This window comes from Panthera tigris, chromosome C2, assembly GCF_018350195.1.
Source record: "Panthera tigris isolate Pti1 chromosome C2, P.tigris_Pti1_mat1.1, whole genome shotgun sequence".
NCBI lineage: Eukaryota > Metazoa > Chordata > Mammalia > Carnivora > Felidae > Panthera > Panthera tigris.
Window position 1 is genome coordinate 103,179,902 of NC_056668.1, and position 16,482 is coordinate 103,196,383.

General features: G+C 38.7%; 1 protein-coding gene across 10 annotated transcripts in view; it reads right to left on the bottom strand.

Moving 5' to 3' along the window:
• PPM1L (protein phosphatase, Mg2+/Mn2+ dependent 1L) overlaps positions 1-16,482 on the bottom strand; it is a 287,297-nt gene that overhangs the window by 174,662 nt on the left and 96,153 nt on the right. Inside the window, exon 1 of one of the 10 annotated variants that reach the window (XM_042957042.1) lies at positions 9,742-9,883. The exons of 8 other annotated variants lie outside the window; for them this stretch is intronic. In XM_042957042.1, coding sequence (XP_042812976.1) covers positions 9,742-9,866 — 125 coding nt within the window. In that variant the 5' untranslated portion in view covers positions 9,867-9,883. Of the gene's footprint in view, positions 1-9,741; positions 9,884-16,482 lie in introns of those variants that run through there. One more of the 10 variants, XM_042957054.1, reaches the window with a different exon arrangement.

The window sequence follows — 16,482 nt, forward strand, 5'->3', positions numbered from 1 at the left end:
GCAAGTGTTCTTCCCCAAGCACCAAATAACTCCTTCCAAGGAAGCTTGTTTTCTGAACTCTTCACCCTACATTCTTTCTAAATTTTACTCCTCTCCATTTACCCAATTTTAACTTAACTGATTGTGAATCCAAAGACACATGTTTCCTATTTTCATTTGGCTGCTGAAAAAAAAAAAAAAAACTTAATGTACATTAGGGAATGCATGGGTGAATGTGGAAGGTAGGAGAATGGTGAAAGAAAATAATAATGGTCAAAGCAAAAACAAGAATATTGTTTTCTTCCTATTGTTGCCAGGAAGATGACAGAAATTTCCTCTCCTTGTAAAGAATTACCTAATTATAGGAAAGAGTATGCTGTCTGCTTATATCCATCAAAAGTGGATATTTTAAAGAGTACTACAAGCTGTCCTCCTAAAATGGGGCCAGAAAAGCGAAGCGTGGGTAACTGCATCAAGTGAGTGACAGCAAGAAGCACCATCTCAATACCTGTCAATCATACGTTTGCCATCATCTATCTGTTCCCTGATCTCCTAGAGCAGCAGTTAGCAAATGGTTGTCTCCAGATCAGTGGCATCAGCACCAGCTGGGAAATTAAAAATCCAAATTACTGGACCCCACTCTAGACCTACAGCATCAGAAACTCTAGGGATAGGGCATATGAATTTGTTTCAACAAGCATTGGATAGGATTCTGACTTGATTAACCATGTCCTACAGCAACTTACGATCGGCCAATTCATTCTGGCTTTTAATCATATGCTACTGGAATTGTTACTAAACATTTTCATATGTATATATTCTCCAACTAATTTATATAATCCTTGGGGCAAAAATTCTCTCTTGTCCCCTTAGCTTTCTCTTACCCACCAGCACCTTTCCTAGAGCTAATAAGCAAAGGTAATATAATGAGCATTCCTAAGGACAGGAACCGGGGAGGAGAACCTTGGAAAGAGTTCTTTTTTGAACAGGATATTCTAGTCCACCTGAGATATCTATTTTCCTTAATTAAAATCTAGGAATAAAAGGCCTGAGTTCTCCAATTTACAGTCTAGAGAGGACTCACTCATTCTTAAGATAGAACTGCTCAGCATCAGAATTTGGATAATCCAACTGAAAAACAAATTAAAAGTTATATAAAATATTTCCCTCAAAGGCTTGGCAACCTTGAATAGAGCGGAGAAGAAGAGGTAGCATTTCTTTCTCAGAAGCACACAGTAGGAGTCACATACAGGGGAACGTTCATTAGTTACCCCTCTGGCAAGATCTAGCCTTCCAACCTCTTTTAATATGAAAGTGCTGTTTTGTTTGCCTTCTCTTTCTTCGCTACATTCACAACATAAAAGGTAAATACCTCCCCTCACACACAGGGTGTCCTCTCTATCCTTGGGCAAAGTGGAACTAGTTGCTCAGTTGCTAATGATTCAGGTTATGAGTTTAAAAAATGTTGGGAACTTAGTGGTGGTTCCTGGGGAGGAATTCTTCCATCTGGCATAAATAAATGAAATTTGTTCACACGGGTTCTGTTAGCATTGAGTATGTATCCTGCTAAGCTGAATGTTTAGAGATGTTCCACATTATGATGGCAAGGATCACCTGTACCTCCCTTGTCCTAAACGCCGTATTTCTTAAGTGTCTGCACACTTGAGAGTAAGGCTTCTCTTAGGTTCCTCCACTCCTCCAGTGAATACATCCGGCAGGTTCTTCAACCCAATCTGAAAAGGGGCCTTCTTTGGGACTGAATGTTTATAAGCCCCCAAAATTTATGTTGAAACTCTAACTCCCATGGTATTTAGAGATGGAGCCTTTGGAAGGTAATTAGGTTTGGATGACGTCATGAAGGTGGGTCCTCATGATGGGATTAGTGCACTCCTAAGATATCAGAGAGTTCATGCATGAGCTTGCTCTCTCTCCCTGCCATGTGAGAACAAAGCAAGAAGGCAGCTATCTATAAGCCTGGAAGAGAGCTCTCACCAGGAGTCAAGTCTGTCATACTTTGATCTTGGACTTCCCAGAACTGTAAGAAATAAATGTTTATTGTTTAAGCCACCAGTCTATCATATTTTGTTACAGCAGCCTGAGCAGACTAATGTAGGCCCCAACCCTGAGCTTCTTTCTCTTCCATGGCTTCTCACTATACCTCTCTCCCCAAATTCTTAGTAAAGATAAGAAAACATTTTATCTGTATATGCCAATGCAGGTATGAGCTAAATTATCTGTATACAGTCCAACTGGGCCAATATAAGTGGTGCCCTATGGGGAGGAGATAGAAGGAACCAGCTGCCCAGCCTCCAAAAAAACAAAATGGTTTCTAGGAACCAGGCACAATCAGAAAGCAAGAGAGCTGTCAGACCTCAAGAGGAGATGAATACTAAGGCAAGAGCATCTCAGCAGAAACAATTGCCATCCCCAGCTTGCCATGAACTAAGACTTGGGAAGAACTTTAAAGATGGCAAAGACCAAATTTCTCTCCAGCCTGTTGGGAATGCACAAAGTCCTCTGCTGAAAATTCAGCTATCCAGAAAGAATTTTAAAACTGAATATTTCTTATAAACCTCAATTTGAAGTCAGATATATACCTGTGACACACACAGCTCATAATAAATAGCCCTTAGAGGAGAATTCAAGTTAAATCCAGGTCTCTGCATTGAAACACCTGAGAAAATATCAGACTTTTAAAAAATGCAAACCTTTGTCCTAGGCTGGATTCTTGCAAACCTAGATGCTCTAGAATGTGGCAATGTCCGTTTCTCTTGGCTAATTAGCAAAACTGCCCTTTTCCTCCATAGTTAGTGGTCCACAGCCTATGATTGGTTACCTAGGTGCAGAAGTCATTCTCAAAGGATATAAAAAGACCAAAGGCTTTTTGTCACATGCTAGGCTCAGGTTGTTGTGTGCAAGACTCAAAAAGAACATGAAATCTTTTTTTTACTCCGTGTCATTAGGGAAAATGGGACATGCCCATCTCCCAATAAGGCACTTCAACCATTGTAGTTGTGCCCTCACAGAGCCTCTGCATTAAAAAGATCTCTGGTAACCCAGTGCAGGATATATGGGAGTTCTGAATTTCCAGGGCTCTGTTGTTCACTACGAAATCAATACCTCTAAATATAAAATTTAGTGGTGCTGTCATATGGAGTAGTATAGTATCTGCAGTAGCATACAGGAGCACATTCAGAGAAGAGATTTGAATTTTGGTTGGAAACACAGTGATGGATTTTTTCTAACATCCTGTTTGCAAATTTTCTCCTACAAGTCATCTCTGCTGAAGAAGCTAGGCATGATATACACATTAAAAAAAAAAACAAACCGGAGCGCCTGGTGGCTCAGTCAGTTGGGTGTCCAACTCTTGGTTTTGGCTCAGGTCATGATCTCATGGTTTGTGGGTTTGAGCCCTGCGTTGGGCTCTGAGCTGCTGATGCAGAGCCTGCTTGCAATTCTCTCTCTCTGCTCGTCTCCTACTCTCTCTCTGTCAAAAATAAATAAATAAACCTAAAAAAAAAAAAAAAAAAAAACTAAAGTAATCAGGATCTCATCCAACACCAGTATCATTTTCCTTGTTCTCCTTCAACTCGAGGTCTGCAGTTTGCCATCATCCCAGGCTAGCAATGTGGCAGCATGGTCTCCAAGTTCTTCCCTCAGAAGCCGTCAATCCCTTACATTACTGTCACAAGTGACTCAAATTTCAAGTATTAGAGATGAAAATCTTCTACTTTAAACACCAATTAGTGTCATCATGAAGGATAGATTACTTTGCATCATTCGTATACAAGTTGTATACTTCCTACAAAAAGTAGATTTGCTTCAAAGAATTGGTCAAAACAGGTGCCACTGAGACCATCAAGATCCCCGTAAAGCTTCTGTTCTCATGCTTTTCCTAAAAGAGTAAGGGGAGCCTTTTTAAACATTTAAAGACTAGGGCTTAGAGCAAATGGGAGAAGGTGTGAAAAGTATCTCTTTGTCTGACTCTGAGAGTGAAATCTGCAAAAAAGCTAGGGTTTGTGTGTGTTGTCACTGAATGTTAGGGGCCCCAAAGGTAATCCAGGGGCCTAAATGTTCAAGTATCATTCACAGCCATTCTGGATGTACAGCATGGCATATATGGTCCTGAAGACACATAGAGTCTTGGGTTCAAATCCCAGCTGCTAGCTATGTGATCTGGACAAGTTTTATTTACCCTAAATGTGTTTCCTCACACATTTATCTTCCTATAAAATAGGGAGAGTAATAGAATCTACTTCATAAGATTGTTTAAATGATCATTGAATGAGAAGATATGCAAGCACTTAGCATAGTACCTGACACGTAGTTAAATCCTCAACAACTCTGAGCTGTTTTTTCCTAATTTTTAAAACTCCCTCTAAATCTCCCCGTTAAGTGGGACATCCAACCCAGAAGAAAATTAGGATTTTCATTTTGCTTTTTGAAAGATGTGCTAGAGTCTTAATAGAGGGAATGAATTCACATTTAGAGACTTATTTACACAGGGGATGCCCAAGCAATATTTTATCCCGGCCACAATGGAATCAGATGCAAAGCTGCTGTAAACATCCAGAAAACTAGTATTTTTAACAGCTCAATATTGAAGATAGCCTTGATATTTTGTAATTCCAACATCAATAAAGCTCTTTAATATTATTCCAGCTAAGTAATCCTATAATAGACCAAATAAACTGTCTTAATCTATAAGATGCAAAAAGGGGGAAACTAGATCAGTGAGTTTATTTTATATCAATAATCCTGTCTTTTAAAAATCTAAAGACATGATTCTATACTAGTAGTTACAACTAGGTGTTCTGGTTTAAATATGTATAATAGTCATAGTTCTGGATATATAATGCTGTATAATAAACCCAAAGTATCTTTTTTTTTTTTTTTGAGAGAGAGAGAGAGAGCACAAGCAGGGGAGAGGGGCAGATGGAGAGGAAGAGAGAAAATCTCAAGCAGGCTGCATGTCTAGCACACAGCCCCGATGCAGGGTTTGATCTCAGGACCATGAGATCATGACCTGAGCCAAAATCAAGAGTCTGATGCTTAACTGACTAAGCCAATGTCCCCAAAAGTATCTTAAAACAATAGCAATGCCTATTTTGTTCATGAATCTTCAATGCAAGCTCAATGGAGATAGTTTATTTCTGCTCCAATCAGCATCTGCTGGGCCAGCTCAAAGGCTGGGGGCTGAAATCATCTGAAAGCTTACTCACTCACATATCTGTATGTTATCTAAATGGGGAAAACTCATCAGTTGGGAACTGGAACAGCTGGGACTCCTCTGGCATCCCTTCTCATTCGATGTAATTGTCTTTCCACGTGATCTCTCTAGCATGGTAGATTCAGGGTACCTGGACTCAGGCTCATGGGAACAGGTCCCAAAAAAAGGGGGGTCGGGAGGGAGAACCAGGAAGAAACTGTACTGCCTTTTATGGCTTCACCTTGGAAGTCACCCATCATCAGCTCCACCACAATCTAGTGATCTGCCCAGGTTTAAGGAGTGGGAACGCACACCGCCTCTAGGTCTGTGAAACCACACTGTAAAAAGGGCATCTAGGATAGGATATATGTTAGTGGGACCATTTTTTGGAAGATATACTCAGCAGCAGTTAGCTTTCACACAATAAATCAGTCAAGGTTCTTGGTTATAAACAACAGAAACCAACTTTGGCAGACTTAAAGAAGAAAAAAAAGGAGTTAATTCGAAGGTTATTGAAAATTCTAAGACTCAAAGATAAAGCTGGATGCCTGGCCTGGAAATGAGCCAGAGCTAAGGGAGGCTGGGAAACAGAAGTCTCGGCCTCAGAAGAATCCCATTAACATACCTTTCTCACCCCCACTGCCTTGACTGGACAGTGGTGGTGCCTGACTCTCAACACTACCACTGCCAACAATAAACTGCCCATGCTTCTTTGAGTCACGCTTTCAAGATTCAAAGATCTGAGTAATTCCGACTGGCTTAGCCTATCACATGTCTGAGACCTAACAACAGGGACAAGAAGAGGGAAGATCTGATCCCCTGCCCCCCCCCCCCAAAGGCCCATACAGCAAATAATTCACCCAAACAAGAATAGAAGTTCAGGTGCTGGGTAGCCAAAATCCCAGCAAATATCTGGTAAACAAAGAAAACGAACAGTCCTCTACAACTTTGAAATGAAAGATCATACCATTTTCTGGCAGCAAAGAGGAAGAATAGAGGCTAATTAATAATCAGGTTTTAGCATGGAATAAAGACCAAATCCTCAATCCATGATGCAATCCATAAGAATAAGAAAATTCCTCACAATGAAATGTATTAACTAAGATAATAATTCTACTGTAGCATAGTGAATTCTAACACTATAGACATCCCACAAATAGAAATGTGCTTGTTTTCTTCACAGAAGATGGCCTCGTATACCCAGTGCAAGGGTAGGTAATATTCCAACATCCACCTATAGGTCAGCTGTTCTGAATTTAAAACAAAATTTTCCAACAACAATTAGGTTGCTAGGTTGACACATAAGCATCTAATTAATCTGAAAAAAAATGTATGTGGTAGACTACAGACAATAAAATTGCCTATAGAACATGAGTAGTACTTAAAGTTTATTTATTTGTTTTTGAGAGAGAGAGAGAGAGAGAGAGAGAGGGAGGGAGGGAGAGAGAGAAAAAGTGGGGGAGGGGCAGAGAAAAGGAGAGACAGAATCCCAAGCAGGCTCTGCACCATCAGTGCAGAGCCCAACGCAGGGTCTGAACTCACAAACAGATCATAACCTGAGCGGAGATCAAGAGCTGGACACTTAACTGACTGCGCCACCCAGGTGTCCCCATAAACAGTATTTAGAACATAGCTTTAATGAGGGAGAATACCCACATGCTCATCAGAACCTTGAACACTCTTGCCTTAGTCTTGACAACAGACCCTCCTTGCCTCATCTTTAGTGGCGGCAAAGGAAGTGCACTGATACGGTGGGAAGAAAAGACTCCGTGGCAAGGGGATTCTCTGTATGGAAGGAAATTTTGCACCTTGACTTTTTAAAAATCATCTCAGACACCACCTAAATATGAGGACAAAGGATCTACCTCAATCTTTCACAAACTTTTGACGCAAATTGTTGCCAGACAAGTAACTCTCCCCAAATCCTACACAGTACATTTAATATCTTTATATAAGTTTTGAATGTAATAAAACTAGTAGTACATTGTTTTTCCTATATTACTTTAACAATAAATTAAAATATAATTGAGATGTTTACTATGAGCTACATCTCAGACACTAATTCTAGTTCCTTATCATGTGAGCACAAAATAATGGAGTAAAACGTAAACTCCATGAGGCCAGAAACCTGCCCTACCTTGTCTTGTTCAGTGCTATATCCCCAGTTCCTAGCATGGGGTATATGGCAGGTGCTTGACAAAAATTAATGGCTGTTGTTGAAGCTTCAAATGGATGGGAAAGAGAGAGGATTAAAAAAAAACAGTTTTGAAAAGAAAGTAATAATGAGTTATTTTAGAAAAAATATTTAGGCCAGTGATATCTTCTATAAGTGTGGTTCATTCATTTCTTCTGGACAGCTGGATGCTATTAATAACCTCTAAACCCTTCTCCTCCAAAATTCAGATGCTTCACCTCTTTGCCCCCACCCCCCGAATGACCAACATATATTTCTTAAACTGCTGAGTGACTGCCAGCCATCAGCTTCAGTGCACACTAAAAGCCCAGATCACCTTTCAACACGATAGGAGTGTCTCACTTGGGGAAAAGATTTAGTTCTCTGGAATTACTGTTCCGAGTAAGATGGAGAAAAGATCTGTGTTGCATATAACATAGCTTCAGTGTTCAGGAACTGCTTTTAAAAATAAATAATATATTAAGGATGCTTTAATTGGAACACAATAGTGGCCTTTTTCAGCTTAATAAAAAATATTCAGATTATGCTGTCTGAATATACAATATGAACCACAGTCAAAGGGGAGACTTCAATATAAATATAAACCTTTTAAATGACATCTATGTAAACTAGTCTTCAACATTACACAAAATAAGAAAAAAAGGGAGGGAGGAAGGAAGGAGAGGAGGGAAAGAAACATGCACATAATTTAGCTACAGAGCCTGCTGGAATAAATCACTAAATTTTAGGATTGGAAATAAACTGTGAGACATACCTAATCATCTCATGTCAGTTTAAAAGCTATCTAGGAGGGCACCTAGGTGGCTCAATCAGTTAAGTGCCTGACTAGATTTTGGCTCAGGTCATGACCTCACAGTTCGTAAGATCAAGCCAAGCCCTGTGTCCATCTCATCTCTCTACGCAGGGCATGGAGCCTGCTTGAGATATTCTCTCTCTCTCTCTCTCTCTCTCTCTCTCTCTCTCTCTCTCTCTCTCTCTCTCTCTCTCTCTCTCTCTCTCCCTCTCTCTCTCTCTGCCCTTCCCTGCTCTCTCACTCTCTCTCTCTCAAAATAAATAAGCTTAAAAAAATAAATAAATAAAAGCTATCTAGGGAAGACTCAAGAGTCTACAACCTAATCAAACTAATAGGGTAGAATTATTGATACACTTAGTCTTGTTTAAGATGGTTCAGGTATTTAGTTCAACAAACAAGTATTTCTAAATGCTTCCTTGTTTCATGTTAGCCTCTTCATGTTTCAGTCTTAAAACCACTTCCTTTTATTTTGCCCTTAGCAGAGATGGAGAACAGCTAATCCCCAAAGTCTAAAATCAAACACTTCATGTGCATGAAGTCCTTTATGATAATATACCACCTTCCCACTCTTGCTTCTCTGGAATAAATCAGATCTGTCCCTTCAACCTCTTTTTGTTTTGGTTTTTAGATGCCACTGTTATATACTTCTTGATTCTTCCAAACCATCTTCTCTTCCAACTCAAGTTTAAATCTTATTCTGAAAAGGATTGAACAGTGCCAATTATAAAAAAATAGTTTAGAGGAAGTATAACAGCAGACTTTGAAGCCTTGACATATATGTGTGTGTGTGTGTGTGTGTGTGTGTGTGTGTACACACACATATATATTTAAGGCTGGGGTGAAAAGGAAATAAAAATTTCTAAAGTATCCCAGAATAGATCCTTGGATTTCAAGCCAATTACTTTGAAGTTACCTATTTAAATTTCCAGCTTTGGATTCAATCAAAGGGTCATGCTATTTAATTTCTGAGAAATCACAAAGGTGTGCTCAATAGATGAGTGAGCAGGTCCCACTTGTCTACTGAGATTTAAAAATAACTATTCTTGGGGCGCCTGGGTGGCGCAGTCGGTTAAGCGTCCGACTTCAGCCAGGTCACGATCTCGCGGTCCGTGAGTTCGAGCCCCGCATCAGGCTCTGGGCTGATGGCTCAGAGCCTGGAGCCCGTTTCCGATTCTGTGTCTCCCTCTCTCTCTGCCCCTCCCCCGTTCATGCTCTGTCTCTCTCTGTCCCAAAAATAAAATAAAAAACGTTGAAAAAAAAAATTAAAAAAAAAATAACTATTCTTTTCCACAGCTGCTTTCACATTATTATTACTATTATTATTATTACTACTATTATTATTATTGTCAGGATTTGCCAAGAGCTAAAACCTTACTACAATATTTATTTAAATGAAATATTACAGAAGACAAATTTAAATAATTCTCTATCAATTATTCCATTTTCATAAATTGCGTGTAAACCCCTGTCGTATGTGGGAGGACCTCAGCAAGTCTAATATCGGCTACAGAACAACAAATTACAATTTTAAGGCTTTAGATTCAATGGCTTTAAAGCCACTGTTACCTGCCAAAACACAGGAATGACAAAGAACTGTTGCAGTTCATGAATTGCCACGGAGACACAATAATGTTCTGCTGAATGTTCACCACCCTGTCTGCACTGTGGGTCTTGGGCCACTGTGACGTCATCAACTACTGATTCACAGATGATTACCATGCTCTGCACCAGAGCAAGTGGCTCTTAATTATTACAGTGTCATGATTTTTTTTTAATGGGCAATAAATGCAAAATCCTTTTTGAACTATTCCTGGTGTCTTGACTCCCAAATAAGCAATCTTCCATTATATTCTTAGATTCTTGGGTTACTTTAGGAGAACAGTTGCTTCTTGGCCTTAGACCAACCTTGACTCTTTTTTGGAGAAAAGGCCAGGATGACTTTCTTACAGCGATGAAGAGGTAGTTATAGCACTCTGCCCTGAGAGCTTTTACCTGGTACTTTAGCCTTCTACTTTGTGGCCTGCTTTACAGGATTTGTCTTCCTCCTCCCCTCTTTCTTTCATAGTTAGGGTCCGGCAGGTGCAGGCAAGAAATACTAATCCAGGGCCAATTCTGCATTGTTGCCACCACAGATAGATATAAGGAGGGATCAAGTTACAGTGACAGCTGAACAAGAGCATCAGCCAGGGCAGCACATCATTCAGGTAATGGATAAGCCTATAGCAATACCTGAAGTACATACTAGGGTTTCTGAGCTCTGTCCAACTACATTCTTTCTAGAATTGTCTTAGCTGGTCATGTTTGCATTATCTCTGAGAACTGAAAATAAGCACAATTTACATGGAACCTTCCTCCACTTAATGATGAGGTCACATCCTGATAAACCCATCGTAAGTTGAAAACATCATAAATCAAAAATGCATTTAATACGCCTCATCCACTGAACATCAAAGCTTAGCCTAGCCTACCTTAAACATGCTCAGAACACTTACATTAGCCTACAGCTAGGTAAAATCATTTAACACAAAGCCTATATTATAATAAAGTGTTAAATATCTCATGAAATTTATTGACTACTATACTGAAAGTGAAAAACAGAATGGCTGTATGGGTACAGAATGGTTGTCAGTATATCAGTTGTTTACCCTCATGACTGACTGGCTGACTGGGAGCTGTGGCTTGCTGCCACTTGATGCCCAGCATCACAAGAAAGGATCATACGGCATATCACTAGCCCAGGAAAGATGAAAATTGAAAATTCAAAGTATGGTTTCTACTGAGCATGTATCACTTTCACAGCATCCTAGAGTCAAAAAATCCTAAGTCAAATCATTGTAATTTAAGGACTGTCTGTACATGCAAACACTTGTACACACACACATACACACACACACACACACACACACACACACACACACACTACCACCACCACCACCACCACCACCAAACACAAAAACTGTAAGAGAAAAAATTGATATTCTATTTTAATGAAACTAAGACTTTGTTTTTTCACATTTTGACATCCATAAAATCAATATATGTCATATAATCAATGGTTCATATATTCAAAGAGAAACAATAGATCTCACGACATGAAAACAAAACTTTAAATTTCTACGTGGCAGAAAACACCACATATAGTATTAAAAGACAAAACAGTAAAAAACATTCACAACATGCCTAACATAAGGTTTATATCTATAATAGCTAGGAGCTTTTACGAATCAAACCAAAGCTGAACAAACAATAGGGAAATGGGCAAAGTATGTGAATAGGAAATTCACAAAAGAACAGGCAGAAAATTTTTTACATAAGTAGTTGTACTATTACTATTAGATAATGGTAATTTTATAGCTCTACCTCCACCCTAATGTTCCTAAATGTCCAGTTATTAATGTAGGCTACAAAAAAGGGAAAGAAGAAGGAATATTTTTGTCCCCAGAACTGAACTACTAGATTTCACAAACATGGGCTCATTACAAACTTATAGTAACCCGGGGAGCTAGATATCATTGTACAGTTGGGAGAATTAAGGTTTAGAGAAGCCGAGTGATTTAAGCAAATTCTCTGCACAGGTATGACAAAGACCAGATTTCCAGTTCAGAGCTCGGATACAGCTTCTGCGCACTGCACAGTCCTAGAAACTCTATTCAGATAAAAGATGCCCCCTGAGAACAAAGGCTAGACCTCAGAGTTTTAAATCCAAACAGCAACTGAAGGCCAGAAGCATCACATTTCATGAATCTGAAATGTTTGTATCTAGCTACATAGGAAATTTCTTCAAGTTCTGATTGTAACTTTCTCATTTTGGAAAAGGCAAAGTTAAGAGTCATATTAAATATTTTTAGATTCAAAGATTAAGTGTTTGATTTAAAATACAGATAACTTTGTACTCCTAGTGAAACCCTGACTTGAAAAAAAACTTAATTTTTAAGTGTCACTAAACTCTGTCTACCTCAGTAAAATAAAGCAGCTGCATCAAGAGTAATTAGATCTCTGTTCCTCAGATTGGGTTTTAGGTGGAAAACAACCAGTGAAAAATAAACCTCACACTTTTATTGAAACCCATCCAAGGAAAAGGGACCATTTACAAGTAGGCCCTGCTCTGGTGGCCAGGAAGGAAGGAGTGCTATATAAATGGTCTGACACATCAGGGCTACTGGAGTTAATATTATGGCCATGTTGCACAGGTGAGGCCCTGAAACCTGACTCTAATCCTCCAGCTCCCCCCACATTGAAGTCTTGGCAGGACGCCTTGCAGACAAGTCACAGTCCAGGGAGTCACCAACGTTGCATATGCTGTCAGCTACCTACACTTGCAGGTGACAAATGGCAAGGCTCTCCTTCTCTCAGACCAGATATGGGAGAATAGGGAGGACAGGCAATAGATGCCACTTTCGAATTTGTCACTATACATGGAAAAACAGGTCTCTTACCCTTTTAAAAAATATCAGGTATTAACAGCACTCAGTGTGACGCATGTGGCTGGGTTACAGGGGATTAAAACAGGATGCCTCCAATTCCTCAGTCTTAGAAGCCTAAGGCTTCTATAATACGTCTCAGTTTCATCAAAGACTGATATTTCTTCATAGCCTTTTTGCAGACCAGCCTGCTCTTTTAAAAAACTAACCTTATTTTCTTTATATAACCAAAATGTAATCCAGTAGGAAGTCAAGTGGTTGAGGTTATTAGGCTGAATTCTGATTATTTTTGAGAATATGTTAAATATGTTAAAGTGTCATAGACATTCTGTCCTGGAACTCAGCCTCCAAAACAGTTCCCAATTAAAAGGACTAAACCAAAATGACTTTTTCCAGCACAGCTGTTTAACCTTTAGAATGACAGCATGCCACCAACTGCGCTGTGCCAGCTGCATTTCGTCAACACATTATCTCAAGTTTTTAACCAAAACAACAAAGGAGAAAATGAATCCTATTTTCATACACTTCATCTACAGAGATGAAGTTTACAATCATCCGTCTGCAATACTGACTAAAAAGTATTTTTTTCAGGATAAAAATTTCTTCTAGATTTAAACATCTAAAGGAAAGAGTGGGAAGTGAAGAAGGCTAGAAAATGTGAAATATCAAGGGAAGTTACCTACAACTAACATAATTTTAATGACAGATTAACAGTACAAGGTGTGTGTCAGGGGAGGGAGAGAAGAAGAGGGAGACGGGGAACCCAAAGTGACACTCAGGTATATGTACTTAAAATTGGAAATAAAAGGATAAAACTACAAACAGCAAGTCTGTTTGCCCTACTGCAAGAAATAGGATATGGAAATGACTTTAGGCCAAAATAATATAAAGGGGAGTCCAATTGTAAGATTCTTGCTCAATCAAGTAAAGCTTCAGGTGCTTTTAAGAATTCATTAAAAATTCAAAAACAGTCAAGTAATTTACAGTAACTCATATTATTTGCTCATCGTCTTTTCACTCAGTTCTTTTAAAAGTTATAAAATCAATTGATTCTAACTATAAAAAGACATTTTTAAAAAGTACAAAAAGGCAATGAAAAAAAGTTTTTGTTTAGGTTAACAATTAGTCTGAGAGATTATGAATTAGAAAAAAGAGAGGTAATCAGATGTCATATTAGATGCCAAAAATACCTCAAGAATAAAGATAAAGCACATAAAATATAAAAAAGAATAAGTTCTTTATTTTGGGATAGATGGTTTACCATGATCACACCTTTGTGCGGTAGCATGGATATCACAATCAACTTTTTTTTTTTAAGAGATCTATTAAAGTGGTTTTGAACTGAAAATCTTAAAATTCAAAGATATTCAATGCTTATATTATGTGGTGATACCTTTCATTATTTCAGTATCATTATTCTCATCATGAACACATCATCATCTAAAATAGTAAGAATTCAGCACTCAGTGTTCAATATTTCTAAAGAAAATGTGAGCAAGTCATAAAGTGTACATGGACATGGACCTTTCCAAAAAGCAAGACGAAATTGTAAAGGTGTGTCATGTTTCCATAGATAAAGGCCTCTCTCCCTTGGGCCTATGGTAGAATGTAGCAAACAGCTCTAATGGCCTTTATAATTTATAAAACTAATGAAGTAAAACCATCCCATTAACATTAAAATCCCAAAAGAGTGCCTGCATGACCATTCTGCATAGTATTAAATACAAAGCAGATATTTTGTAAGTAGAAGGCTTTACTCTCTTGATATTCAAAAAAGCTTGAGCCAATAGTACCTTTCTGGACATAGAGAGGAAAAAACTTCCTTGAGTATGTCTAACAGGTGTTGGGGGGGTGGGGGGGGCGCGGGGAGGGGGGGCGGGGAGGCAGTTAGGGGAGCCACAGCAGCTGTAATAGTTCTGGATAACACAAGAGATGCCTTACTAAATGACTAATTGTTGACTTGGTATTTGGTCTCTGACAGAAATATCAAAACACATTTTAAGAAAAAAATACATTTGCTCTCCATGACAACTTCTGATGCTAAGAGATACACATTTGACATTGTCTATTTCTTTAATAATCCACTATGAATCTACCATCCACTAATTAACAAGTATTAATTTAGTAAGTCTTTATCACATTTGACATTGTCTATTTCTTTAATAATCCACTATGAATCTACCATCCACTAATTAACAAGTATTAATTTAGTAAGTCTTTATCACTCAACTGAAATAATTTCTACTTACATCTGAAAATCTGCTAAAAGACCCATTTGCCTTAGAAGTATAAAATTAAAAAAAAAAAAAAAAGAACAATTTTGAAACTAATCCAAGGGGGGATAATTACTACAACAGCAAAAGATAGTCTTCTTAAAGTAGTTTCACATTAGGCAATCTTACAGCTTAGACCTTAAGGTCAACAATAAAATACAATTCCTGTGACCTTCCATCTACCCTAAAATTACTTTTTCAAAGCTTTAAAACATTTCTTGAATTGGATGAACAAGTTCATATTTGCCCTATTCACATACTTCATGATTTCAGAAAACCTGGATCATGTCTTCTCTGAGACTTTGTCTTTCTGGAAAGTCAGTCTGCCTGGTTAGTCATTATAGCGAAGCTCTTTAGAGCCTCAATTACCGACTTTCCCATAAACATCTCAGCTGTCTGCTTTCTGATATTTGACATCAAAACTGGATACATTAAAAACAAACTATAACTAGGACAGAGATACTAGAATTTTTAAAATTTGGTTTGCTTTTCAAAAAACCCTTTCTTGTTTGGCTGGTTTTTACTGACCTGCACAAACTGCTATGGTGGGTTGTCTTCATCTCCAGACAACACTTGGTAGATTAAACTTTTACCTGAAGCTTGGACACTTGATAGATTCAAATCCATCTTTTTAGAAATAGCATTGGATTTTTTAGTGTACATATTTCCTTAAACTTGAAACTCTGAATTCGTTACCAATTTTTCTGCTCACGCATAAGATATAAACTCCTAGGCATGCCTGAGTGGCTAAGTAGTTTGAGTGTCTGACTTCAGCTCAGGTCATCATCTCACAGTTTGTGAGTTCGAGCCCCACATCAGGCTCACTACTGTCAGCTTGTCAGCCCAGAGCCCTCTTCAGATCCTCTGACCCCTCTCTCTGCCCCTCCTCTGCTTGTGTTCTCCCCCCCCCCCAAAAAAAAAGAAAAAAAGACATAAACTCCTAGAAAAATCTTGGTTAATGCCTTATCCAGAAATTTCTGCAACCTTCATTTCCCACTGAGAACAAAGCACAATCATTCCCCAAGGAACAAGGACATCAGGCTTTTTCCCTGGGGATAGGAAGGATCTCTTGTGGAAACAGCACCATGTCAGTGGTGGTGGTTATCCATGAGGACAAGACTTATGTCTCAATCATCCATTTAAGCCTAGCACCTGGCAAATAGTAGCTGCTCAAAAAAAATATTTGCTGGGGCACCTGAGTGGCCCAGTAGGTTAAGCGTCCAACTCTTGAGCTCACCTCAGGCATGATCTCACAGTTTGTGAGTTTGAGTCCCCTGTCGGCCTCCGCACTGAAAGTGAGGAGCCTGCTTGGGATTCTGTTTTTCGTTCTCTCTGCCTTCCCCCACTTGTGCTCTCTCTCTCTCTCTCAAAATAAACAAATAAAACTTAAAAAAAAATATTTGCTGAAACAGTTGATTAACATTTGAAAGCAACTACACAGAGATAAATGGATTACTCTGGAATTTTAATGTTCTAATTTCTAATTTTCATTTACGTATCCTTTCACATCTTCCTTCTGGAACAGCAGTAGATGGTGGTCAAGAAAGACAGGGAGAATGAGGTTCGAAGATCTCCTTGGGACATGATTTTTTAAAAAGAGTCAGAGGGACCTA